The sequence below is a fragment of the Mastigoproctus giganteus genome, chromosome 7 (genome assembly GCF_048544385.1).
Source record: "Mastigoproctus giganteus isolate SK-2022 chromosome 7, ASM4854438v1, whole genome shotgun sequence".
Taxonomy (NCBI): Eukaryota; Metazoa; Arthropoda; class Arachnida; order Uropygi; family Thelyphonidae; genus Mastigoproctus; species Mastigoproctus giganteus.
Genome location: NC_143581.1, coordinates 72,530,449 through 72,558,259, shown reverse-complemented (window position 1 = coordinate 72,558,259; position 27,811 = coordinate 72,530,449). Strand labels below are relative to the sequence as shown.

Below are 27,811 nucleotides of genomic sequence, written 5' to 3'. Positions count from 1 at the left end.
TGGTTTTCTGTATATGGGAAGTGCTGAGCCAGTTATCGGAGATATTGATCTTAATGTCCAGAAAGGGTGTTGTTATCCTTTTTCATGGAGGTTATATTACTGCCTATGGCTGTTGATGTTATGAAATTTAGTAGTGGTGGTGGTAAATGATGCAAGAAAGCAAGCTTATACACCATTAGTGAAAAAAAAAAAAAAAAAACAGGCCAGCAGTTTCCATTTCACCCAACCATCCTCTCCAGCAGTTTATCTAGTTCTTTCCTGAGATTTTTCAAACTGCCCACCTCCACAACACCAGATGGGAGTGTGTTTCAATAATCAACAATATTCTGGCTGAAGGCAAATTTCTGCACATCTGACCTGCAACCATACTTCGTAAATTTGAATTTATATTCCCTCGTGTATGTAGTCAGTCTGATCAAGAGGAATGACTCCATCAACACTGAGCTTACTCAATCCATTCAAGGGCTTAAGCACCTCAAGCAGATCTCCTTGCAGGTGTCTTGTCTCCATACATTGCAATTTGCAAAACTAAAGCCTTTCCTGATAAGAGGGCGCCTCCGTAGCCAGGAGCGGCAGTGCGTAGCACATGCTTCTTGATTAGACCAGGGTTCGAGCCCGTGACCACCAAATACGGAGGATGCAGAAAGGTCAGGGAATGACCACTGCATATCCCTGGAGCAATATGGCCTTAGTTGCTAATGCTCCTAAAAACCAAATAACAACATCCTAATAAGAGCACTCTTTTGCTCCTCTCACCCAATCTTGTTGCTCTTCACTGCACCCATTACAACAGATCCACATTCTACCTAAAATGAGGCTTCCAGACTTGCAGAAGTGCCTTGCATATGTCAATATTAACCATTTCACCTGCCACTTCTCAAGCCCATCTGCCTAATTTGTCTAGATCTTGTCACACTAGCAAATCCTGATTAACTATCCTGCCAACCTTTGTATCATCCGACACATTTCCAACATCTCATCCCTAAAAAATTTCCTTCTGAATGTACAGTCACTCCTCAATTAACGTAAGGGTTGTGTTCTGTGGAACTCTACTTAAGTCGGAATTTCCCCCGTGCTTGTGCAGCACTTGCAACTGTGCTCACTGAATTGATTGAATCAAAAAAGAAATGTTCAACAACAAGTAAATAGAAGTATTTATTGCATTTATTCAATTTTTTATCTCATGCACAGGAAATATTACAAAATTTTTTTTAAAATTTTATAATTTTAAAAAAAATTCAAAATTATAAAATTACAAAAAAGAGAGGAAACAGGCATAACATCAGTAAGTTTTACCTCTCGAGCACCGTTGCCAGAATTGACATCTTCAGCTGATAAGTACGACGCTGCGGAGATTTTGAAGGGGTCGGCTGCTCAACCTTATGAAAGAACATATTAATGGATGACTGGATGGTGGCTTTTTTATTTTCATCGTAGATTTCTTTGTAGCAAGCAAGCATATCATTCACCCCTCTGTTAACTTTTAAGAATCGTTCACTGTCAGGATCCATCTTCTCAAACCTCGCCATTGCCATCTCTCTCTCTGGTGATGAAGCGTCTCGGCTCCTCATTTGGTTCATCTTGAGCTTCGTCAGCATTTTCTTCTTTCACTATAGCTGTCACTTTCACTTTCACTATATGCAAGTCAATAAGTTCTTCGTTAGATAATTCCTTTTCTTCTTCCTCTATTAACTCCTCCATGTCTTTGGCAACAACCTCCAACTGAAGTAGCTCTGCAACCTTTATAATCTTATCTGTAACCTTTTCATATGATTCATCTTTTTCAAACCCTTCGAAGCCTTTTACGTGCTGTGGGCATTCCATGTGCCATTTAAACAACTTTTAATAATTTCTGCCCAGGCCTTATTAATGTTTAAGATGGTGTGGTAAACATTGTAAGATTTCCAAGTCTCTTAACGTAAAATTTTTCTCACCGTCTACTGTAGACAATGCCTGAGCAAACGCTGTGTGTAAATAGCATGCTTTTAAATTCAAAATAACACCCTGATCCATAGGTTGGATGAGTGAAGTCGTGTTTGGCGGTAGAAACATGGCTCTCACATTCGAATTGAAATCATCTAGAGGCATAGGATGTCCAGGAGCATTATCTAATGGAAGCAATATCTTGAAATGAACATCGTTGTCTTTACAACGTAATATGTAATATTTTTCAACCTCAGGAATGAAGCAGCATTTAAACCAATCCTCAAAGAGAGATATTGTTATCCATGCTCTCTGGTTCGATCAGAAATGCACAGGTAGGGTGGCTTTATTGATGCCCTTAAATGCACGAGGATATCCAGAATGGTACACAAGCAGTGGTATTAATCTATAATCTCCTGCTGCATTAGCCCCAAGCAAGAGCATGACCCTATCTTTTGAAGCCTTCAAACCTGGCATTGTCCTTTTCCTCTTTGACAATGTATGTTTGATCTGGCATTTTTTTCCAATACAGAGCAGTCTCGTCAACGTTAAAAATTTCCTGCATTGAATAGCCACCTTCATCAGTAATTTTTTCCAACACATTACAAAAATTTCTCTGCAGCTGCACAATCGGCACTGGCAACTTCACCGCATACTTTAATGTTTTGGAAACCAGCACGATGCTTGAACCTATTAAACCACCCATTGCTTGCCATGAACTTGGCTTGGGGTTCGCCGTACTTATCCTTAATATCTTCATAAATACTTCTTGCTTTTGCTTAAACGCCCATTGGACTCAGGGGCACTTGCTTCTGAATCTGATTTTCATCCATATTATTAATAGTTGTTCCATATTCGATATAGCACCTGAACACTGTTTTGTGATAACTATTGATCTTAAGTGCACTGATCTTTTCACATGTTCTTTTATATGTGCACTGTCCTTTAAAATAGTATCCACTGTTGAAGCAGCGAGACCTAATTACTTTGCAATAGATGACAAACTTTGTCCTGCTTCTTTCTTCTTAATCATTTTCATCTTCATTTCTAAATCAATTTTGTTTTGTTTCTTGGCACTGCTACCACTTGCACTTTCTGTTGCTCCTTTTCCCTTCATCATTGTAATACGTAAATAAGAATGAAGAGAAGTTTCTGAAAATTTGTTTTTATATGATTGAAGAATTCAATGAAGGGGAACATATTTCACCATAATACCGTAACGTAAAAACCCACAGAATTCCAGTTATTGGGATTATCGCAAATGCAATAAGATCGAGTTTACTACCCGTTTATAACAGATTGGGCTAACAGAAAAGCCCAATAAACCAGAAAGTGCAAATTGTTTTTGTTTTTTTGTCGTGTCCTCCAGAAATGTGTTTTAAAAAAATATCACAAAGGCATTCAAAATTGATTCTTATAACGGGAACATATGATAATGATGAAAGTATAATACAATTTTCATGACAAATATGACCTTTTAGAGATAAATAGCTTAGTAATATAGCGAAATTTAACTTCCAAGGACTTGGAAAGAACTGCAAAAAAAACAAAACAAAAAAAAAAAAAAAAAAAAAACACAATATGTTAGTGGGTTCACATTACGATATTTTCACAATTCCTCCATTTATCCCTAGAGATGCAAAATACGTTTCCATATTTTTTTCAGTTTGCACCGGCTGGCAAAAACTTACATAAAGTCGAATTTGCATAAGTTGAGTATTACATAAGTTGGGGAGTTCCTGTAGATCCAAAATACCTATTCAACTGTCAGCAACCTGAACAGGTTAATCATTAATCAAACCATTCATATCCAGTGGAGTGATGCAATTCATTCACTTATCCAGGTTCTCTTCGCTGTGGTTCTATACCATAGAAACATTATTAAAACTCTTTATCACAATTTGGATGCCATATGTGGAAGCTAATGCTGTATTCAAACTCTACCCTGAAAACATGTCCTAGGAAGATGAAAAGGGGTTCTTCGTGCTTGGACTATAGAGTTGGTCACCAAATGCAAAAAAATTTACCTGGACAACTGTACAGTCAAGGTGTGTTTAATGTTACTATGTTTGAGGAGGAGGAGGGGCTAAAAAGGAAGTAGTAGTCTTATTGAATAGGTTGTCAATAGCTTCCCAGATTGCGATAAACATAGATTTTCACCATAAAAACTGGCTAACATATTCTTATCAAGTAGCAGCATCTGCATTTTGTTGATAAATTCAACACTGATCTTAATGGCTGCAGGGTTGGGGACTGGCTGGAGTCACTATGGAACTTGCAGGAAGATGAAAGTCTTCCTGAAAGTTCTATGAAAACCACTATTTAATTAACCCTGTGAAGACTGAAGACAAAAAAAAAAAAAAAAACATAATGAAGGAATTTTTTGAATGAGAGTGCTAGACAGTGCCTTCAATAAAAAAAAATCTGAAATGGGACTGAAAAAATAATAAAAATAATACAGAAAATATACAATTATGATGTAATAATGATATTTCCCCTAGATATCTATGCCTGTATTAATAATGTATATTCACCAGCAGCTTCGTTAAAAAAAAACAACAGATAAACTAGTACACAAAATGTAAAGAAGTAACCTTAGGTTTTTTTTCTTTTTTGGACACCAGTGTCTTATGGTTACTGAGGAGATGAAGTTTTTTTTTTTTTTTTTTTTATGAGAACCCCAAACACGAAAGGTATCAAAACCTATAGTACTTAGTACCGTGCATGGGTTGAAGGAGAAGTATGGGGAGAGGGGGGATGCCGGAAACTTTGCTCTAGAGACTAAACATGGGTTTCACCACTTCAAGCCTCCAATAAGCAAAGTGGTGGTGCCAACAAGTGAAATCCTTTCATTTTATTTTATTTATTAATAGCATTCCATCATTTTTTTTGACATTTCAGTTCAAAATGACCAACAACCTTTGAAAGCACTAGCTGAAAAGGGGTTAAGAATATACTTCAGCAAGCTATGATTTACTTTTGTAAATGCTTTTTATAATAATTGTTTCTTTCTATCCCCATGCAATTTAGCATATATCGAGTAAATAATGCTCCAGCCAAAAGCTGGTTAGGCATGTACTATATTTAGCTAACAGGTGATGTGCAAATGAGTGCAATTACAAAATACACAATCATTATGTTCACTCATACTTAGTACCATCAGCTATTTTTTACCATTTTGCAGTTTGTTGTTGTTTGTTATTTGGTTTTTTAGGAGCATTAGCAACTAAGGCCATATTGTTCCGGGATATGCAGTGGTCTTTCCCTGACCTTTCCGCATCCTCCATATTTGGTGGTGACGGGCTCGAACCCCGGTCTAATCAAGAAGCGTGTGCTATGCACTGCTGCTCCTTCCCACCTGGCTATGGAGGCACCTCCAATTTGTAGTGTAGAAGTCATTGTGACTAGTGATCACAATGGCTTCTACATCCTACTTTGCTCCACTTGATTTGCTCCACTCCATTTCTGCATACAACAGATGACCTTTGATGTAGACTTTTACAACCCAGATTATGCATCTTTAGAGATGGGAATATCTGTGTCAGGAGATTATGCATTGGGAAAAAAATTAAAGCATGATAATTTTAATACTATTACTACTACAGGTGGATCAGAGAATTCATTAAGAAAAAAATCAAAGTTGAATAACAGATTTCCATTTAACTTACTGAGTAATGAATTGTGTTTTAACTTTTATAAACTTGATGCAGTCAGAGAAGATTGCAATTCCTTCAAATCATATGGAAAAGATCAGAAGAAAATTGTTTACAATTTTTTGCATAACTAAGTTGACTATATTCTACACTGTGAGATAGTTTTGCATTAGGAAAGACTCCACAACTGTGAACTTCATGTGTAGTATCCACCATTACTGCCACAATATAGCACACACACACACACACACACACACACACACACACACACACACACACACACACACACACACACACACACACACACACACACACACACACACACACACACACACGCACACACACACACACACACACACTATATATATATATAAGGGCAGATCCTGGCACAATACAGTAGCATGCTGGTGTTATACACGAAGAATGGGCTGGAAACATGAGCTTGGGTTTCAATGGGGGGGATGATGCCAAATCAGTGAAGACATGAATCTCACATATGGCAGCCTTTGTGCATTATTCTGACACAGAAGTGTCTCGGGTATCGAGTAGACCAACTGTAAAAGGACTGCTAGTCAGAGCTACCATGCAGGTCAGCCACACATTGTTGGCCAAAGGCAAGATAAGAATCCAATGTGCTCCCCAGCAGAAGAGATAAACCAAAGTGGAGCAAATGCCTATGCAATACAACATGGAGGCAACAAAATCCATTTTAATGGACCATGTTGGATGCTAGAATGGTTAGGCTATCAGAGCTAACAGTTCACCCAAGTACTCCTTTTGGTAGCCTCTCACAAGTAAATACACCTAACAGCAGGCATGGGAAAAGAGCCATTGGGCAGTGGATGACTGGAAGAAGAATGACTGGTTTGATAAATCATGTTTGCAGGTAGAATGTACTCAACATAAGGCTCTCTTACTCTACTGGATGGGGGGGGTTGTATAAGTCAACAGAGGCAGTGTAATGGTCTGGAGCATGTTTGTATGGGGGTATTCTATACTACACTATCCTACCCTGCCCTGCTCCCCCACCCCTGGTGATTACTGACCAGCTCACTGGTGACTCATACAGCTCCATTTTTGACCATGTGCACCTGTTTATGGTAACTCTGACTTCTAAGATAAACCAAGGCATCTTTCAAAAAGACAACAGTATTACAGGACTGAAATTGTCTCAGACTAGTTCTACTTGCATTCTAGTGAGTTTTTCAACTTCCCACAGCCACAAACTCATCCATTCTAAGCCCAATTGACCGTGTTGGGATGGGCTATTCACTACCTGCATCCAGTACCAATGAATGGCAACTGTGGATGTAGTGAGGCTGGCAGAGGTTACCATGTCCATAGATATCCCCCACAGAGATATGGATAGGCTATACACTGTTACATCTCAACAACACCTTTCAGAGCCTATACCTTGGCATACCTACGTATGCTAAAGTGGTGCTAAGGTAGATTCCTAATACAAAGTTATCTCAATTGTATATCATTTAAGAAACATATACTACTCACTTGTGAAGGCACGTGTATATAAAATGTTTTCCAGCATGGCACTGTGATCTAGGTTGAACCGATCAGCAATTTCCCTAAGACGATCAGGTCTACTGAACATCTGTTTAGGATACTCAGAAAAGTGATGAAAGTGGGGAGGAAAAGAAGAAATATATATCAGCTCTGGCAATAAAGTAACCAGACTGCTTTTTTAATTCAATTAATTCAATCCCACTTGGTGGGATTGAATTAAAAACCCTTGGAGGTCAAAAATATAATTTATTTGTGGGTTGCTATTCCCACAAGTATAAGACCTTGCATTCAGCATCATTAAAACATAGCTGCTACTTCTCTGACCATCTCTGAAGTCTGTTCACGTCATCCTGAAGGAGAGCTGCTTGGCACTGATCATAAACGACTCTGCCAATCTTTATATCATCTGAAAATTTTGACATCATGCCTTCTATCCCTTTGTCGATGTCATTTATGAAATTGAGAAACAACAGTAGTCCAAGAACCGATCCACGAAGGATCTATTAATCACAGCCCTCTGCCCTGCAGCTACCCAGAAATCTATCTTAGAATATTACTAGTAATCTCAACCTGTTCAAGTTTATATAGTAACCTCTTGTGAGTGACTGAGTCAAATGCTTTGCTAAAATCCAAATAAACTAAGGTGAAACTGTTCCCTAAATCCAGGTCATGAGTAACTGTGTCAAAATAGCCTACTAAGTTCATTAAACAAGATTTTCCCTTAACAAAGCCATGTTGTGTGGCCTTCAGAATGTTATATCTATTTAAACGTCCCTGGATTGCACTCTTAATCATCGCCTCTAAGATTTTTCTTATCACTGAAGTCAGCCTAACAAGTGCTAGGCTGACTTCAGTGATAGGAAATGGTCTGTAGTTATCAAATTCACTCGTAGAACTGCTTTTATATATTGGCAATACACTGGCACTTCTTCAATCCAAAGGAATATTCCCTGAGTAAAGGTAAGGTGCCCTCATAATTAACCTCAATGGTTCAATACACTCCTTCACACTCGTCCTCAAAACTACAGGGTATATGCCATTAACTCCAGGAGCCTTACTTGCCTTTATGCTAAAAATTTTTTCTAATAAACAATCATCTGTAATTACAATATCACTAATTTCATATGACTCAGCCTCTTCTCAGAATGATTGGTCTTTTTTTGGTAAAAACTGATTCAAAGTACCTATTCAATTCATCTGCAACATCAGATGGGTTATCTAAGACTTTCCCACACCCAGTGCACAAGGGTCTGATCTGATTAGCTTTCTTCTTTGTTATACAACAAAATTCCTTGTCCTTATTCTTTGCTATCTTATTCGATGCTTTCTCATATGCAGTCTTGGCCTCCCTGACCATATTTGTAGTACTATTACAGATAAATTTAATAAAAATAAGTTAATAATTTATTCTTCTTAATAGATTAATTTTCATTTTAAATAACAAAATTATTTTTTATTTGTGAATAAAATAAGCACTTTTTATTCTTATTTGTTTTTTTTTTTAATAAATTTTGCTCAACACTGACTCATTGCAGCCATGCAACATATGAGAATTTTATCAATGGAATTTGTTTTACATCCTCCTATAGTTACTAAGATTTGGCTCTCAGTAACTTTTTTGTTCCCAAAGCTTTAAAGACTATCTTGAGGGCAGCAGATATGACTCTGATGAATGTTACAGCTTTTGCAAAGAGATGGATGGTCTCTCAGCCAACAGAGTTTGGCTAAGGTAAAGAAAGCCTGCACGAGAACGATGATAAACGTTGGATAACTTATGCAGAAAATTAGTTTCCCGACACTGGACTCTAGCGCTGCTTGCTTGGTAAACAGACGGTAGGTGTTATTGGTCTGGAGCAGAAATCAAGAAGGATATATTGATTGACAAGTAGGGGTGGCAAATGATGAAATGATTGGTGGTGGGCAAGACAGACGACAAGCTACTGTGTAGTCATTGGTTGGCATTATGATGTGTATTTACCAGTAAAGAATGGTGCATAATAGTTTTGTAATGAACGGTGAACAGGTAATAGTAGCGATGAATCTTTTAAGGTGCTGATTGATGTTATGATATGTGTGTATCCGCACGAGTGTCTTTAAAAATAAAAGAACAGTAATAAAAAATTAATATTTTGTTAATAAACAATTTATGTGCTAGCCCACCCATGATTCTAAAGAAAAAAGGTTAGGTTACTCCCTTCCATTTCAGGAGGGATTCAAGCTCCCATTGGATTCAAGTGGAGGTAACATAACCTTTTTTCAGCATCAGGTGGTGGGCAAGTATTCATAATATTAGGACTATTGAACAAGAAAATAAAAATACAGTCATAAAAAAATTTATTTTTTTATGAATGTATTTCTAAATATGACTGATTATAAAGAAAAAAGGTAGTAGTAGTAGTAGTAGCAGTGGCATGTGATGCAAGAAAGCAAGTGTATGAGCTTATACAGCATCAGCCAAAAAAAAAAAAAAAAAAAATATCACACCATTCCCTCCAAATGCCTGTCCAGTTCCTCCTTAAATTTATTCAACCTATCAACTTCCATAACAACAGATGGAAGTTTGTTCCAGCAATTAACCACCCGCTGGCTAAAGGCAAATTTCCGCACATCTATTCTACATCTGTCTTTTCTTAATTTGAATTTATGCCGCCTTAGGTTCGTAATCTGAACAAGTGGAAGGATCCCATCAGAATTCAGCGTGCTCAACCCATTCAAGGCCTTATATACCTCAATCAGATCACCGCGCAGGTGCCTAGTCTCCAGCCACTGCAATTTGCAGAACTTAAGCCTCTCTTGGTAAGAGGATCCCTTCATTCCCCTCACCAATCTTGCTGTCCTTCTCTGTACACGCTCAAGTAAATCTACATCCTTCCTAAAATGAGGCCTCCAGACCTGTACGCCTCAAGGCGTGGCCTGACCATTGCCTTATACAGAGGGATAATCACCTCCTTTTCCCTGCTAGCAAAATTCCTATATATCATTGACAAAACCCCATGACCTGCCCTGGCAGCCTGTCTGCATTTCTCAGAAAACTTCATATCTAACTGCACAATTACTCCCAGGTCTTTTTCATTTTCTACCACCTTAAGTGTAGTACCACACAGTTGGTACGTTTCTCTAGGGTTACTTCTACCCATATGCAGTACTTTGCATTTGTCAAGGTTAACTTCAGTTGCCACTTCTTAGCCCATCTGCCCAAATTATCTAGATCCTGTTGCAGTAGCACACTGCCATTACTGTCATTAACAACCCTGCCAACCTTTGTATCATCTGCAAACTTCGACATTAAGCCTCATATACCTTCATCAATATCATTGATAAATATACAAAACAACAGTGGACCTAACACCGAATCCTGTGGGCCTCCACTAATAACATTAGTCCAAGAAGAGCAGCACCCATTGATTACCACCCTCTGTCTTCTCCCACTTAACCATCCTTTTATCCATTGTAGCAACTTACCCTTAATACCATTCTGCTCCGATTTGTACAATAGTCTTCCATGCACAACAGTGTCAAAAGCTTTCCTGAAATCCAAATATATGATATCAAAATTATTTTTTGCATCCAGTTCCTTTGTAACCACATCATAATATCCTATCAAATTTGTCAGGCAAGACTTCCCCTTAACAAAACCATGCTGTGTCTGAGCTATAACTGAAGTCTTGTCTAGATGATCCTGCAGTGCTTCTTTAACCAGTGCCTCCATTAATTTTCCAGGAACAGAAGTTAAACTAACTGGTCTGTAATTACTCGTGTCACCCTTCGATCCCCCTTTGTGAATTGGGGATACATTTGCACATCTCCAGTCCGTGGGAACCTCCCCTGAGTCCAAGTACGCTCTCATAATTATGGCTAAGGGTTTGCTTAGTTGCTTTGCCGCCTCCTTTAATATAACTGGATAAATCCCATCCACCCCAGGTGCTTTTCTTATGTTTAACTTCAACAATTTCTCCTCCACTTTGCTTCCAGTTATTACAAAATCATTAAGTATCCTGCTACAATTTGATAACCTTCTGCCATTTTCAAACCTTAATAATTCCTCATGTGTGAATGTAGATGCAAAATACTCATTCAGTTTGTTTGCTATCTGAGCAGGATCATCAACAGTCGAACCATCGATGTCAAGTGGACCAATCAGATTCATCCCCTTCCTTTTCAGTTTATATAAGTAAAGAAATCCTTGCTGTTTTTCTTAGCACCTTTTGCCAAGGATTTCTCGTAATCTGCCTTCGCCTGCCTAACCTCCTTTGTCACCTGATTACAGACTAGCTTATATCTGCCATAGGCTTCTGAGTCGCTTGATAATTTATATGCATCCCATGCATTTTTTTTCTCTATTACGAGTTTCATTAGTTCATTAGATAATTTAGGCTTCTGAGTCGCTTGATAATTTATATGCATCCCATGCATTTTTCTTCTCTATTACGAGTTTATTTAGTTCATTAGATAACCATTTAGGCCTAAACCTTGAACAATATTTATTAATAGGTATGAAACTTTTAGTAGCTTCCACGATTAATTCCTTGAATGCTTCCCACTTAGAATTTACTGTTTGTAACAGTAAATTCTAAGTGGGTTAAGTTATCCCCTCCACTTCGGGAGGGTTCAAGCTCCCATGGGATTCAAGTTGAGGTAACCTGACCCTTTTTCACCACTACGAAATACTGTAATGGTGAAAAAAGGTTAGGGCATGCATTAGGACAAATTACCATTAGTGCTGCTACAGTGATACTAAACTGATGTTATTGTGTGTTGTCTTGTGTTCGCGCACCAATCAGAACATCGTTTGCCATGCCTACCTGTCAATCAATATATCATTCTCAACTTTGCTCCAGACTGATAACACCTACCATCTGTTTACCGAGTGAGCAGCGCTAGAGTGCCATATCGGGAATCTAATTTTCCACGTAAGTTATCCGACGTTTCTTGTTGTTCTCGTGCAGGCTTTCTTTAACTTCACCCAGAGTTTTACTTGAATGGCATAACAAATCTTGTTAAAAGCTGGACAAAACGAATTGGGTTCAGTAGGGTATATGTACAAAAATTATACATCAAAATTAAAGACAACTTTTTTTTTTTTTTTCATACAGAAGTGCAGTACACATATGGTTAATATATACTTAGTTTATATATATACTGTTGATGATCCTGCTCAGGTAGCTAACAAACTAAATGAATATTTTGCATCGACATTTACACATGAGGAGTTATTCAGCGAGGGGAATCCCAGAGGTGTATTCAACTCTAGCAGTAAGCTACAGAATCTTGAAATAACTGGGAGTAAAGTGGAGCAGAAACTGTTGAAGATAAAAACAAGAAAGGCACCCGGGGTGGATGGGATCTATCCAGTTATATAAAGGAGGCAGCAAAGGAAGTAAGCAAACCCTTAGCCATAATTATGAGAGCTTCCTTGGACTCAGGGGAGGTACCCATAGACTGGAAATGTGCAAATGTGACCCCAATTCACAAAGGAGGATCAAAGGCTGACACAAGTAATTATAGACCTGTGAGCTTAACTTCTGTTCCAGGAAAATTAATGGAGGCACTGGTTAAAGACGCACTACAGAATCATTTAGACAAGACTTCAGTTATAGCTCAGACACAGCATGGTTTTGTTAAGGGGAAGTCTTGCCTGACCAACTTGATTGGATACTATGATGCAGTCACAAAAGAACTGGATGCAGGGAATAACTTTGATATTATATACTTGGATCTTAGAAAGGCTTTTGATACTGTTGCACATGGAAGACTGCTGCACAAATTGGAGAAGTGTGGCATTCGAGGCAAATTGCTGCTATGGATAAAGGGATGGTTGAGTGGCAGAAGACAGAGAGTGGTAATCAATGGACACTGCTCAACGTGGACTAATGTTATTAGTGGAGTTCCTCAGGGTTCAGTGTTGGGTCCATTGTTGTTTTCTGTATTTATAAATGATATTGATGATGGTGTATCAGGCTTAATGTCCAAGTTTGCAGACGATACAAAGGTTGGCAGGGTTGTCAAGGACACTTCTGACACTATGCTGCTGCAACAGGATCTGGAAAGGTTGAGCAGATGGGCTGAGAGGTGGCAAATGAAGTTTAACATTGACAAATGTAAAGTACTACACATGGGAAACAGCAACCCCAGAGCAACGTATCAACTCTGTGGTACTACACTGACAGTGGTAGAGAATGAAAGGGACTTGGGGGTGGTTGTGCAGGCAGATATGAAGTTCTCTGAGCAGTGCAGACGGGCTGCAAGAGTAGCTCATGGAGTATTGTCAATGATATACAGGAATTTTTCCAGCAGGGATAAGGAGGTGATTATTCCATTGTATAAGGCGATGGTCAGGCCACACCTAGAGTACTGTATACAGGTCTGGAGGCCTCATTTCAAGAAGGATGTAGAGCTGCTGGAACGAGTACAGAGAAGGGCAACAAGATTAGTGAATGGAACAAAGGGGTGCTCTTACGAAGAAAGGCTTAAGTTTTGCAAATTACAGTGTCTGGAGACTAGGCACCAGCGAGGTGATCTGATAGAGGTGTATAAAGCCTTGAATGGTTTAAGCATGCTCAATGCTGATGGGATTCTTCCTCTAGCTCAGAAAAATCACCTGAGAGGGCATAAATTCAAATTGAGGAAAGACAGATGTAGGATAGACGTGCGGAAATTTGCCTTTAGCCAGCGGGTGGTTGGTTGGTGGAACAGACTTCCATCCCTTGTGGTGGAGGTTGATAGCCTAAATAAGTTTAAGGCTCAGCTGGACAGGTATTTTGAATGAACAGAGGGGTGAAGTGGAAGTGGGTTTTTTTTTTTTTTTTTTTTTTGGCTGATGCTGCATAAGCTTGCTTTCTTGCATCAAATGCCTCTACTAATGCTAATGCTAATGCTAATATAAAAACATTCCTGTTTATACAAAGAATATATATTTCGCCTTCTAAAGGATATATTTGTTTATTACAAAATTCAATAAATGTGTATTACAAAGTCTATTTTCATCTGATGTGAAATAAATTATATTTTCTGTGGTAAATATAAAGCTTAGTACAGTCCTGTTTGTCTTACCATCAGCACATGTGTGACTAACCAGTTCTGCATTTCCCTAAAAATAGTACTGACTTAGAATTTACTTTTATGTAAATAAAGCTAGTAACAAAGCTTATTATGCAGAGCTCAATGAGTCTTTTGTTAATATCTCTTTTTTGTGATTTTTTTAAATATTTGAACTGGTATCTTGTCGATCGTTAATTTAAAGTTTATTTATATTAAACTGCATTTGATGGTAACAAATTGTAAAGAAAAGGAATTTATGCCTGGAAATTATAAAAGAAGCTGAATGGATGGGAAAAAAAGTAAAGCAGAAATTTCGGGAGGAATACAATAATTCACTTACCTACTTTGTCTTCAATACTGAAAAGTAAAAAAAAAAAAAAAAAAAAAAAAAAGCTAAGTGCTTGACACTAGCGCAGCATTAAAATGGGAAGTAAATCTTTGATGCAAACACAAGCAGTTTCATTGTCAGGTCCATTTGAAAGAAAAGGCTAGTTATTTAGCTTTACAATGTGGAATTAGCAACTTCAAAATCAGCAGTGAATGGCTCCAAATATTTAAGGCCAGGAATAATTTCGTTTAGCAAAACATTTAGTATTAGTAGTGGCATATGATGCAAGAAAGCAAGCTTGTATAGCATCAGCCAAAAAAAAAAAAAAAAAACTCCCCATTTCACCTATTCATCTCATTGCCCTTCTCTATAGTCATTCCAACAGGTCTACATCCTACTAAAATTAAGACTTCAGACCTATATGTAGTATTCAAGGTGTGGCCTGATTGTTGTTTCATACGAAGGGATAATCACCTCCTTATCCCTGCTAACAAAATTCCTGTATACCATTGACAAGATCTCATGAGCTGCTCTGGCAGCCTGTCTGCACTGCTCAGAAAACTTCATATCTTACTGCACAATTACCCCCAGGTCTTTTTCATTCTCCACTACCCTGAGTGTAGTATTGCACAGTTAGCATTAGCAATACAGGATTAAGCTGACAAAATATAAATTTGGAGGTTCTTCAAGAGGAAGTACCAATAATGTATTTTACAAAAATTCAATATAAATTTTAGATAAAAATTTAATGTAAACTGTGATGACTGAAAAACCCTTTCAGGTCAAGAACTGGATACACAAATAATTCTTGATTACTCTGACCAGATTTCAGAATTACATTTATTTATTATTAAAAATATATAAGCAAAATCTACTATGTGATAATGCTTAATATTAAATGATTCACAATTGAGAAAAAAAAATCTGATCTATTGTCGTACAAATATGAGAAAACTTAATTATGGACTTATTAAGAGTGTTGCAGCTGCTAGGAATTACAAAAACAAATATCCAAATCACTTATATCACATGAAAATTCATTCTGCTACAAATTGTGGTCACATTGAATAGGTTGCATTATTATGAATAATAACCCTAGCCAATAAAAAATATTTTTTTCATACTTCTCGCAATGAAAATATGTGATTCTGGAGGAAATAAACATGCTGATTCCAAAAATTACCATTAAAAGTCTCTATCACGTCTACACCAAAAGGTGTACTAACATTTAATGTTAAAATAAAGGGATATATATGTATAATTCAAGTTTGTAATAAAAGTATAAAAAAATATTACATGTTCTCTATAACTCATTTAACTTCAGAAAAAATATCATAAATCATTGCAAAATAATTATATTTCAATAATGTATAATCAGCATACCTGTAATTGTCCTTAAAAATGTTTGCTACTAAGGGATTTTCTTTTGAATTACTGCTTACTCTCCCTCACAAGGAACCAGCAGTAATCCTCCATCATTATAGGATCCCAGAGACCTTGTTACTGCTTTTCCATTGTGGAAATATCATGATGAAATGCTCCCCTTGTTCATCACTCACATCTCCCAGATTTTCGGGGCAAAATTCAAGATGAGAATGAAGAAAATGAATTTTCAACGACATTTGACAGCCCATGTTTTTGTACCACTCGATTAAATTAGACACTGACATTTCATAGTTTTCTTCTTTCCTATTACCCAAAAAATCATGTACTACAGCCTTAAATGATCAAAACACATCGTCTTTCAGGATTTTCATAATTTGGGGTCCTATGAAAATTCCTTCCTTACGTTTGGCATATGTTAAATTAGGAAACACCCTTCTCAAGTATTCAAATCCATTACCTTCTTTATCTAGTCCCTTCACGAAATTTTTCATCAATCCAAGTTTGATGTGCAGGGGTGGAAGATGAACCTTGTTTGGCTGCACTAAAGGAATATATTTTACATTACATTGTTCTGGTATGAACTCGTCCCACTTGTCCCAATGTTGCACAACATAATGTTCTTCTGTCGCACAGCTGTCCCACAAACACAAAAATCAACAATATTTTGTGAACCCCCCCCTTCAAACCAACAACATTAAGATCACTACATATGTTCCAACCATAATCCCAGTATTTTATAGCATGTAGAACCTTAGATATGCTTTCATGACTTTCTTTAAGTTCAACTGGAACTGATGGAAATTTGTTGCCATTATGAAGCAAAACAGCCGACCGGGATAGCCGGGTGGGTAAAGTGCCTGCCCGGCAACCCAAAGGTTGTGGGTTCGAATCCCGCCTCGGGCTTGGATCAGAGTAGAAAAATGCAAAAACCTTGGGAGGTGCAATATGGCGACAGAAGCCGATGTGCCAACAACTAAAAAAAAAAAAAAAAAAAAAGAAGTAGCAGCAAAATTGGTTTTAAACTTAATTTTAAGACATCTATGAATAATCACCATTCATCTGACTTATGCACGACACCTAGTTCTTTCTGAAGTCCAATAATGTCTTTGCAAAATCAGATACTGTTCTCCATAGCAAAATATTTTGAAAACTTTTCATGTATTTTTCGAAACACTTTTTGGTTTATGTTTGGAGGATAGACTATAGAGAACTCTGAGAACATGTCACGATCAGTTAATACTTGGAAAACCTTGGCACAGCCTACAAAAATCCTCACCAAAAATGCTAAGTGGATCAGATTAAATTGATCTCTTTTTAAATTGTAAATTGTTGCATTGGAATTTGAACCTAAGGCTATAGGTAGAAGTCTATGTTTATGACAAGAAAATCGAGGCCAGAACTGATTGTTAAAATTAAGAGAATTAGTTTATATCTGTTAAAATAAATCAGTATGTCATATATTACTGGCTAGATTATGTGAAATTGGCATATTTTGGTAAAACTTAACTCCCTCTATATTTAATAACTGAAACTATGTGAAACTATCATGGTGATTTTTGAAATCTACACATGAAAATTGCTTAAAAACAGTATTTAAGTTCTTGGAGATAAAAATCGTATTGGCTAGTGTAATTGAATTATCACATAATGAAAGTTTTTTCTGAGACCCATCTTCTTCCCAGAGAGTAAGTTCATGAAGCAGTACCCTTTAAATCAACAGGTATTTCATGGGGGTTTTTTTTATGAAATTTTACATTTTTGGGAATTCATGGCAATTGTGATTTGTGCAAGTTTTAGACAATAAATACTTTCATGTCAGTTTTGCATAATTTTTTCCTGATAGCACTTCGTGAAACTAACATGGTTTTCTTAAAAACTATGTTATTTTTGAAAAAACCCATACGCACATTGGACTGCTCTTGTTATCAGAATCCACTGTAGAATTTATGACTTAGCATTAGCATAAGTTCAGGTATGTGATGCAAGAAAGCAAGCTTATAGAGCATCAGCCAAAAAAAAAAAAATCCTTCCCATTTCACCCATCCGGTCACTCCAAATGTTTGTCTAGTTCAGCCTAAAATTTATTTAAGCTATCAACTTCAACATCACAACAACAGATGGAAGTCTGTTCCAGCAATCAACTACCCACTGGCTAAAAGCAATCTTCCGTCCATCTATTCTACAACTTCCTCAATTTGAAACTATGCCCCCTCAGGTTCTTAATCTGAGCAAGCAGAAGTATCCCATCAGCACTGGGCCTGCTCAAACCATTCAAGGCCTTGTACACCTCAATCAGATCACCTCACAGATGCCTAATGTCCTGCACATCTGGAGACTAGGCACCTCTGAATCATCCTATATATTCAACTGATTCCAATACATATGTTTCATACAAAACAAACTAGAGAATTGTTAAATGGAATATTAAGATAAATAAATAAATATAATAATAAGGTCCTTCAATAACTTAAATCGTATACATTCATGATTCCATGCACAGATACCCAGAAGAATCTAACAAAACATTGTCTATACCAGTGATCAAACACAGAAATACAAAGTTAAGCTACATTACCACATTAAGTAACATAAAATAACCAATCAAGACAAAAACAAAAGTATCAGAAAAGAGAATTAATAGTAATAAAACAAACAAGACTACAAATTGAGCATAACAAAAAAATGACCTCTCCATACTAGGACTGGCTGGCACTTACACAACTGTTCTTTACATACAGTAAGACAGGCCAAGATGTCACTGCGATATGACTTGTCAATAGTCCATAAGTCAATGTCAATGTTGAGCGAGTTGTGAGTGTCCAAAACTCAGATTAGGGGAGTTTCTATTGAAACTCTAACATCTGGAGCCACTTTATTAACATTAGTTGAGGAATATGATTCAAGAAAGCAAGCTTATATTTTATTTACCCCAACATCAGACAAAAAAAAAAAAAAAAAACACAACTTCCCATTTCACCCAATCAGTCACTCCAAATGTTTATCTAGTTCAGCCTTAACTTTATTTAAGCTATCAGCTTTCACAACAACAGATGGAAGTCTTTTCCAGCAATCAACTACCCGCTGGCTAAAGGCAAACTTCCGCACATCTATTCTACAACTGTCTTTACTCAATTTGAATCTATGCCCCTTAAAGTTCTTAATATGAGCAAGCAGAAGTATCCCTTCAGCACGGAGCCTGCTCAAACCATTCAAGGCCTTATACACCTTGATCAGATCAACTTGCAGGTGTCTAGTCTCCAAATGCTGCAACTTGCAGCACTTAAGCCTTTCTTCGTAAGCGCACCACTTTGTTCCTCTCACCATCTTATTGCCCTTCTCTGTACTCATTCTAGCAACTCTACATCCTTCCTAAAATGAGGCCTCCAGACCTGTACATAGTACTCAAGGTATAGCCTGACCATTGGCTTATACAAAGGGATAATCACGTCCTTGTCTCTGCTAGCAAAATTCGTATATATCATTGACAAAACTTCATGATCTGCTTTGGCAGCCTATCTGCACTGCACAGAGAACTTAATATCTGACCACACAATTACCCACAGGTCTTTTTCATTCTCCAGCTCCTTGAGTGTAGTACAACACGGTACGTTTCTCTTGGGTTACTGCTACCCATATGCAGTACTTTGCATTTGTCAATGTTAAACTTCAGTTGCCACTTGTCAGCCCATCTGCCTTACTTTTCTATATTCTGTTACAGTAGCATATTGTCTTTACTGTCATTAACAATTCTGCCAATGGTTGCATCACCTGCAAACTTGAACATTAACCCTGATATACCTTTATCAATATCATTAATAAATAACCAAAACAACAATGGGCTCAGCACCGAACCCGGGGGACTCCACTAATAACATTAGTCCAAGTAGAGCAGTGTCCATTTATTACCACTCTCTGCCATCTCCCACTTAACCATTCCAACTATATGATATTAAAATTATTTTTTGCATCAAGTTCCTTTGTGACCACATCATAGTATCCAATCAAATTGGTCAGACAAGACTTCCCCTTAACAAAGCCATGCTGTGTCTGAACTATTACTGCAGTCTTGTCTAGGTGATCCTGTATCACCTCTTTAACCAGTGACTGCATTATTTTACCTGGAACAGAAGTTAAACTAACAGGTCTATAATTATTTGTGTCACCCTTTGTGAATTGGAGATACATTTGCACATCTCCAGTCCATGGGGACCTCCCCTGAATCTAAGGATGCTCCCATAATTATGGCTAAGGGTTTGCTTACTTCCCTTGCTGCCTCTTTTAACATAACTGGATAGATTCCATCTGTCCCAGGTCCCTTTTTTATGTTTAACTTGAACAATATCTCCTCCACTTTGCTCTTGGTTATAATAAAATCACTTAGCTCCCCGTTAGAGTATGATAAACTTCTGTCCTCCCCTTCCTTACAGAAAACCTCATGTGTGAATGTAAATGTAATATACTCATTCAGTTTATCAGCTACTTGGGCAGGATCATCAATAGTCAAACCATCTATGTTAATTGGACCAATCTGATTCATCCCCTTCCTTCTAGATTTTACATAAATAAAGAATTCTTTGCTGTTTTTCTTTGCATCCTTTGCTAAACATTTCTTGTAATCTGCCTTTGCCTGCCTAACCTCCTTTGTGACTTTATCACAGACTAGCTTATATCTACAGTAATCTTCTTTATGTCGCCTGATAATTTATGTACATCCCATGCATTTTTATTCTCTGCCACAATCCTCAATAATTCATCTGACATTCATTTTGGCCTGAACCTGGAACAGTATTTCTTAATTGGTATGAAAAGCCTAGCAGCATCCAAGACTAAGTCTCTGAAGGCTTCCCATTTAGAATTCAATGTTGGTAACATCATCAGTTGATCCCACTGTATAGAATTTAAAAACTGTCTGAGACCACTATAGTCACCTTTATGAAAACAAAGACCCTTCCTTTTACCCTCGATGGCAGTTACATCTTGAAGTAAATCCCACATCTGTACAATGTGATCACTGTCACCTAGTGGTTCCTTTATCTGCAAATTCTTAATGCATGAATAATCACTGCCGATAATCAGATCAAGAGTATTACTCCCTCTGGTTTCCCCTCAAATATGTTGCTGTAGAAAACAATCCTCCAATAAATCTACAAAAGTCTTGGTAGCATGTGAGTGACCAATCCACAAGTTCCCGTTAATATCTGGAAAGTTGAAATCCCCCATTACAAGAGACACTGATTTTCTGGCCCACTCTATTTCTTTGTACACTGTACTCATCAGAGTCATTAGGCCTACAACACACTCCTAATCTCATTTTCCCTTTCCCAGTGTTTATGTCACACCAAACAGACTCAACATTCCAATTCTGCACTGCTTATATCTGTGTGACACCATGACTCTGATATCCCAATATCTGCCTTTGATGCCTTGATCAGGATTTCAAATTCATCAAATTTATTTACTATACTTCTAGCATTGGTGTACATGCACCTGTTCTTACTTTTATTTACCCTAACACAGCCCATGTATTTACTTGTTCGATACTTAATCTTTTAGTATGTGAATCCCCCCAAGCTAGCAGTTTTCCGACCCACTTAACACTGCCTCGATAGCATCAGCAAATATTCTTGCAACCTTTCTATTTAAGTGTATCCTGTTAGCAAGTACACATCATACTGAAAAAAATTCTACCCCTTGAGCCCTGCACAATCTTTCCAGGGCCGAACTGATCGACAGGGCTCTCATCATATACTCCCTCCGATCGTGTCTGGGCAGAATTGTAGACACTTTCAAATTTAACCCTAACTCGCAACTTTTTTTCAGCATTTATCTGTACTTGTTAAGTAAATCTGTAGATACCTTACTCTTAAGGTCATTAGTACCAATGTGTACAACAATATCACCTTTTGTGCCCTTAAAAGATGATATCTGCCCTACAACATCATCAACTTTTGCCCATGGCAGACATACCCCGGTCCTGTTCCACCTATGCTTTTTGCATAATATATTCCCCGTCTCTGTGACAATAGAGTCACCAACAATAACTACTTCCTGTGGAACCAGCATATTTTGCCTTGGAGATTGCCGCTATGTTGTCCGATGCACTGGAGTGAGCTCTGGCATCGAGTTGGGCAGTTAAGAGCTTGATGGGCTCCTCATATTAATTTCTTTGAGGGCATCTACCCTACACCTCAAACTCTCATAGATGCCCATTGGAATGCTGAGTTGGCTCTTAATTTCTTCACAGTCTCTGCACCTAGCACACACACAAAGACATCCTCCTTGGCTAGATCCATGTCCTGCTCTAGACAGGTCTGCAAACATTTAATAATAACTGAGAGGAAAGTGGAGGAGAGATTGTTGAGGATAAACATAAAAAAGGCACCTGGGGTGGATGGGATCTATCCAGTTATATTAAAGGAGGCAGCAAAGGAAGTATGCAAACCCCTAGCCATAATTATGAGAGCTTCTTTGGACTCAGGGGAGGTACCCATAGACTGGAGATGTGCAAATGTAACCCCAATTCACAAAGGAGGATCAAAGGCTGACACAAGTAATTATAGACCTGTTAGTTTAACTTCTGTTCCAGGTAAATTAATGGAGGCACTGGTTAAAGAAGCACTGCAGGATCATCTAGACAAGAATTCAGTTATAGCTCAGACGCAGCATGGTTTTGTTAAGGGCAGGTCTTGCCTGACCAATTTGATTGGATACTATGATGTAGTCACAAAAGAACTGGATGCAGGGAATAACTTTGATATTATATATTTGGATCTTAGAAAGGCTTTTGATACTGTTGCACATGGAAGACTGCTGCACAAATTGGAGCAGTGTGGCATTGGAGGCAAATTGCTGCTATGGATAAGGGGATGGTTGAGTGGCAGAAGACAGAGAGTGGTAATCAATGGACACTGCTCAACGTGGACTAATGTTATTAGTGGAGTTCCTCAAGGTTCAGTGTTGGGTCCGTTGTTGTTTTCGGTGTTTATGAATGATATTGATGATGGGATATCAAGTTTAATGTCCAAGTTTGCAGATGATACAAAGGTTGGCAGGGTCGTCAAGGACACTACTGACGCTATGCTGCTGCAACAGTATCTGGAAAGGTTGAACAGATGGGCTGAGAGGTGGCAAATGAAGTTTAACATTGACAAATGTAAAGTACTGCATATGGGAAACAGTAACCCCAGAGCAACGTATCAACTCTGCGGTACCACACTGACAGTGGTGGAGAATGAAAAGGACCTGGGGGTAATTGTGCAGGGAGATATGAAGTTCTCTGAGCAGTGCAGACGAGCTGCAAGAGTAGCTCATGGTGTCTTGTCAATGATATACAGGAATTTTTCTAGCAGGGATAAGGAGGTGATTATTCCCTTGTATAAGGCAATGGTTAGGCCACATCTTGAGTACTGTATACAGGTCTGGAGGCCTCATTTCAAGAAGGATGTAGAGCTGCTGGAACGGGTACAGAGAAGGGCAACAAGATTAGTAAATGGAACAAAGGGTTGCTCTTACGAAGAAAGGCTTAAGTTTTGCAAATTACAGAGTCTGGAGACTAGGCACCGGCGAGGTGATCTGATAGAGGTGTATAAGGCCTTGAATGGTTTGAGCATGCTCAATGCCAATGGGATTCTTCATCTTTCTCAGAATAATCACCTCAGAGGGCATAAATTCAAATTGAGGAAGGACGGATGTCGGATAGATGTGCGGAAATTTGCCTTTGGCCAGCGGGTGGTTGGTTGGTGGAACCGACTTCCATCACTTGTTGTTGAAGTTGATAGCCTAAACAAATTTAAAGCTCAACTGGACAGGTATTTCGAACGAACGGAGGGGTGAAATGGGAGAGGGTTTTTTTTTTTTTTTTTTGGGCTGATGCTGAATAAGCTTGCTTTCTTGCATCGTATGCCTCTACTAATGCTAATGCTAATGCTAATTTCACATTTTGCACATTTTTTTAGAGTGATGCGTTGGAGGATTGCCCCCTTTGGTTCACCCCTCAGCTGCAGCACTCTGGCTATTCTGTGATCGTTGCTTTGCTAATCTGGTCTGGGTCATGATTCTGTTTAAGTATAATTTAATTAACAATGAAATTTAATAAGATTAATAAAGATTACTGATTAATCAATAAAAAAAAAAAAGGTAAACTGCAGCCATTATCAACCCACTGCAGGATGGAAGCCTCCTCAACAATTCATGTTAAGGAAAATGGACCATAATCTGCCATGCTGGTCCAGTGCGGGTTAGCAGATCGACTGTATTTAGCAGTCAGGGGCTTGAAACCTGGTCTACTCAAGAAGCATGTGCTACTGCACTCCCGCTTCTGACCACTCAGCTATGTTAAACCTTACGCTATGAAGTTCGGGATTTACGCTACACTATTCTGTATCGTATAACAATGGCAGCAAGTTACAAATGGTAAGATCTACGGACACCAAGTATTAACTTTCAAAATCGCTGTCTAAATTCAAAGAAACCAAGGAGCTTGACTAGGACTCTAAAGCTACATATAGAAAATAATTTAGTATAACAATTAAGTCAATAAAATGACTAAATATATATAAAAACTTAGCATTTGCAGGAGCTACAAAAATCTTGACCAACACAGTAATAACTTTGTACCCAGATCCTTGAGCACAAAGAGAGGGTATGCAGAGGTGTCTTCCCAGCAAATGCTAGCCAACCATGTTCCAGATGTTCAGATAATCATGTTTAGATGAGCACAGGTTAAGGAATGCCTTTATTTTTAGCACATGGGCTCTGTGGACTGTTGGCGTGTATTGAAGGGAGCAGAGTGCAGATTTGGAAGTCATGTAGACCTGGTGAGGCCGAAAGTTGACCCACCTCAGCACCCAGAATTATAGATCCCACAGTTTGTTGAAGCTAGTGGAAGGTGTGGCAGACCAAACCTCCATGGCATAAGAGAACACAATACTAAAGTACGTTGCAAGGTATTTTCTGATTATTTGTTTATTGTGAGTTTTGCACCAATCTATTTTCATTCCCTAGAAGGCTCACAAGGCTTTGGAATAATTAGCTTGATTTGTTGTTTATAAGTGAGGTTCACATCAAGGATTAATCCTAGGAATTTGACATTGTCTGTGGAAGCTAGCACACTTCCTGCTAATTTCAGAAGTAGGGATGTTGCAGTATCAGTGGACATCATCCGACTTGGCATAAAGATGAGATAGTTTGACTCCTTTAGATTAACTGACAGGCCAAAAAATTTGGCATACTCACAGATTGTATTAATGTAGCTGTTTATAGTTTTCAAGGAGGTTTGTCTTACTAGTGAATCACCAACATGGCATTTGCATGGCAAATAGCATATGATAAGAACACTGAAATTGATCACTAAGTGGAACGAATATTGCTGCAAATAGCAGGGCTGAGAGAGAAACCACCTTGTGGGATACTCACATCCACACTTTTATAGACTATACTGTTATTACTTGTGAAGTGAAGCATTCTCCTAGATAGAAGATTTTTAAGGAGCTCGAGTATATTGCTCATGACCCAGAATCTTTTGGGTAGAATCTTTTGAGTAAGGCAAGAAGGGGTGTCATTTGGACTGAGTCAAATGCAGATTTCATGTCCAGAAATATGGTGTGGAGATCTTCATTGTCATTCCAGGAATGAAGTATTTTCTGCAGTAAGCACTGTAGACAGGTTATTGTAGATCTATTTGGCATTGACATAATAGGTATGTTCAGGCCTATGTGCAAAGACTGCATGTGCAACATCATTATAGATGCATTTCTCAGTCAAAACATGGTATATTTCAGGAAGGGAGAGGTGATTGATATTGGCCTGAAGTCTGCCAGTGTTTTCGCATGAGGCTTCTTTGGAACTGCCACGACTTTGTAAATCAATCAGCTTGCAGGCACCTGTGCCTGTTTGAGTACTTTGTTGTAGAGGTAGGTGAGCTCTCTACTGATGAAATAGGAAGCAATTTTGAGACTAAAAAGAGGTATTGCATCAATTCCTGTGGTGAACTTGTCAGGTAGTGAATTTGTAATTTTTTTATTTTTTTTCTTTTTTGTTTTCTTCAGAAATTTCAATATTACTAGCAGGTGAAGAAATGTTAAGTGCTTCATTCGAAGGAAATACTTCAGATTCGCAGTTATCTCTCTTAAAATGCAGCATGTGCTCACACGTTTTCTCCTGGATAGCTGGCAGTTCATTAAATTGTCAATAGCTGATTGTTTTCTCTTCTGGAAATCCATCCTTGCTTTGAAAAATTTGGCATATGAAGGTGACTTCTTGTAGGAGACATGGGCTGCCTGTTCTTCCTTAAAAGCCTTTGTCAGGAGGTCATTCCACCATGGCTTTGAGTGGAGACAAAGGATGCATGCTTTGGACATTGCAGACCTTGCAATGAATCCCATCCATCTCAAAAGCCAGTAGGCAGCCTCACTGATGTTAAGCTCTGCCATATGTTCCATGGGTAAAGTTGGAAAAGGGTAGTAACTTTTTCAATGTTGATGTATTTTGGATTGTATACTCTCTTGACAGTGTTTGTAGCTTGTACTGGCATATGTTCATTCTTAGATACCTGCAGTGATATTATGGCAGTGATCGGATGGGAGGGAAGCTATCAGTTATGACCAGGGTTTCTTTTACTGAACAGTTTGAGAAGATGCACTATAGGTTGGCATCACCATGTGAGGAAGGAACATCAATAAGACCAATGCTCATTTCTGACATTCTCTCTCTCTCTCTCTCTCTCTCTCTCTCTCTCTCTCTCTCTCTCTCTCTCTTAGGGCAACTTTGGAATTTTTTTTTGGCTGGCGCAGCATACGCCTCAGGCTCCCTTGCACCATATGGCTAATAATAATAATAATAATATTCAATGACAGCGTATCTGGGTTCCATTACTTTGTTGATTAAAAATCTGTTTAATAAAAACATGGTATTTGTTTGAAATATTATATTTAAAAAATCTGTTCCTATTTGGCTGGCCTTGATTCCAATTAAAAAGACAATATTTCAGAAAAAGAAAACCATAAAACCTGAATTTCCTCTGATAATTCTGATTTAAAAAAGGACATCATTCTTAATATCTGCAAATGCTACCTATTTTCTCTATCATAAAACAATAAGTAGGAAAGGAGTATGCTGCAGAAATTAAGCACAGGATTAAATAAACACAGGAGAGAAGCAAGCCAAATGCAACTATAGAAACAAAATAAATCTTTCTTTGCATATTAGAACAGAAATAAAGTTATGGAAAGAAATGCTACTTTCTCTTTTACACATGCCATAAGAACTCAGAACTACGAAAGCAAGTAGAAAAACTTAATTCTTAATATATTTTGTTATGTAATAAGAGCATTACAATTAACAAAAATCTAATAAGAACTGAGGTTGAAGGTTTTATTTAATAATTTGTAAAGAATGCTGAAAGTTTTATTTTCCTCAAAATTACTGCTGTTTAATAATACTGTATAAAATTTATGAAACTGCTTTGTTCCACAAAGAAATATGCACATTAGAATAAGGGTTGATATGAGCTGCAATGTACTTCAGTTTGTGCAACTTTTTTTTTAGACTTCTTGTCTGAAGCATGCAAGTACAGAGTTACTCATACCATGATTTAAAATCCATATGATACCACATAAATATCGTTATTTTCTTGTACAAGATGGAGACCTTGTACACTGTTCTGAGCTTGTGGCTGTCCCAGAATATAAAGTGAAAAAAATAAAAAAAATAAATAATAATAATAAAGTAGCAAAAATTAAGCTTTACTGCTGAAACAGATCAAATGAACATGTGACACTGAAGTATTTTTTTATAATCTTATTTTGGAATGCGCTATATGCCAGCACAAAAAATTCACTTTATTATGATGAACTTTATTCTGTATTTACTTATAATAATATTTTAGTGTTTAAGTTCTTTTCTGTTAATGTACACTATTTTGACCAGAGCAGCAAAGCAAAAGGCTCAAGCTAATGGGAGTGCT

The 27,811-nt window shown here is 37.8% G+C and overlaps 1 protein-coding gene across 1 annotated transcript in view; it reads right to left on the bottom strand.

Moving 5' to 3' along the window:
- The window catches only part of LOC150082989 (meiotic recombination protein DMC1 homolog), a 242,351-nt gene that overhangs the window by 106,949 nt on the left and 107,591 nt on the right, over positions 1–27,811 (bottom strand). The window contains exon 8 of the mRNA XM_090378343.1: positions 7,086–7,177. Within this exon, the coding sequence (XP_090234469.1) occupies positions 7,086–7,177 (92 nt within the window). The remainder of the gene's footprint in view (positions 1–7,085; positions 7,178–27,811) is intronic.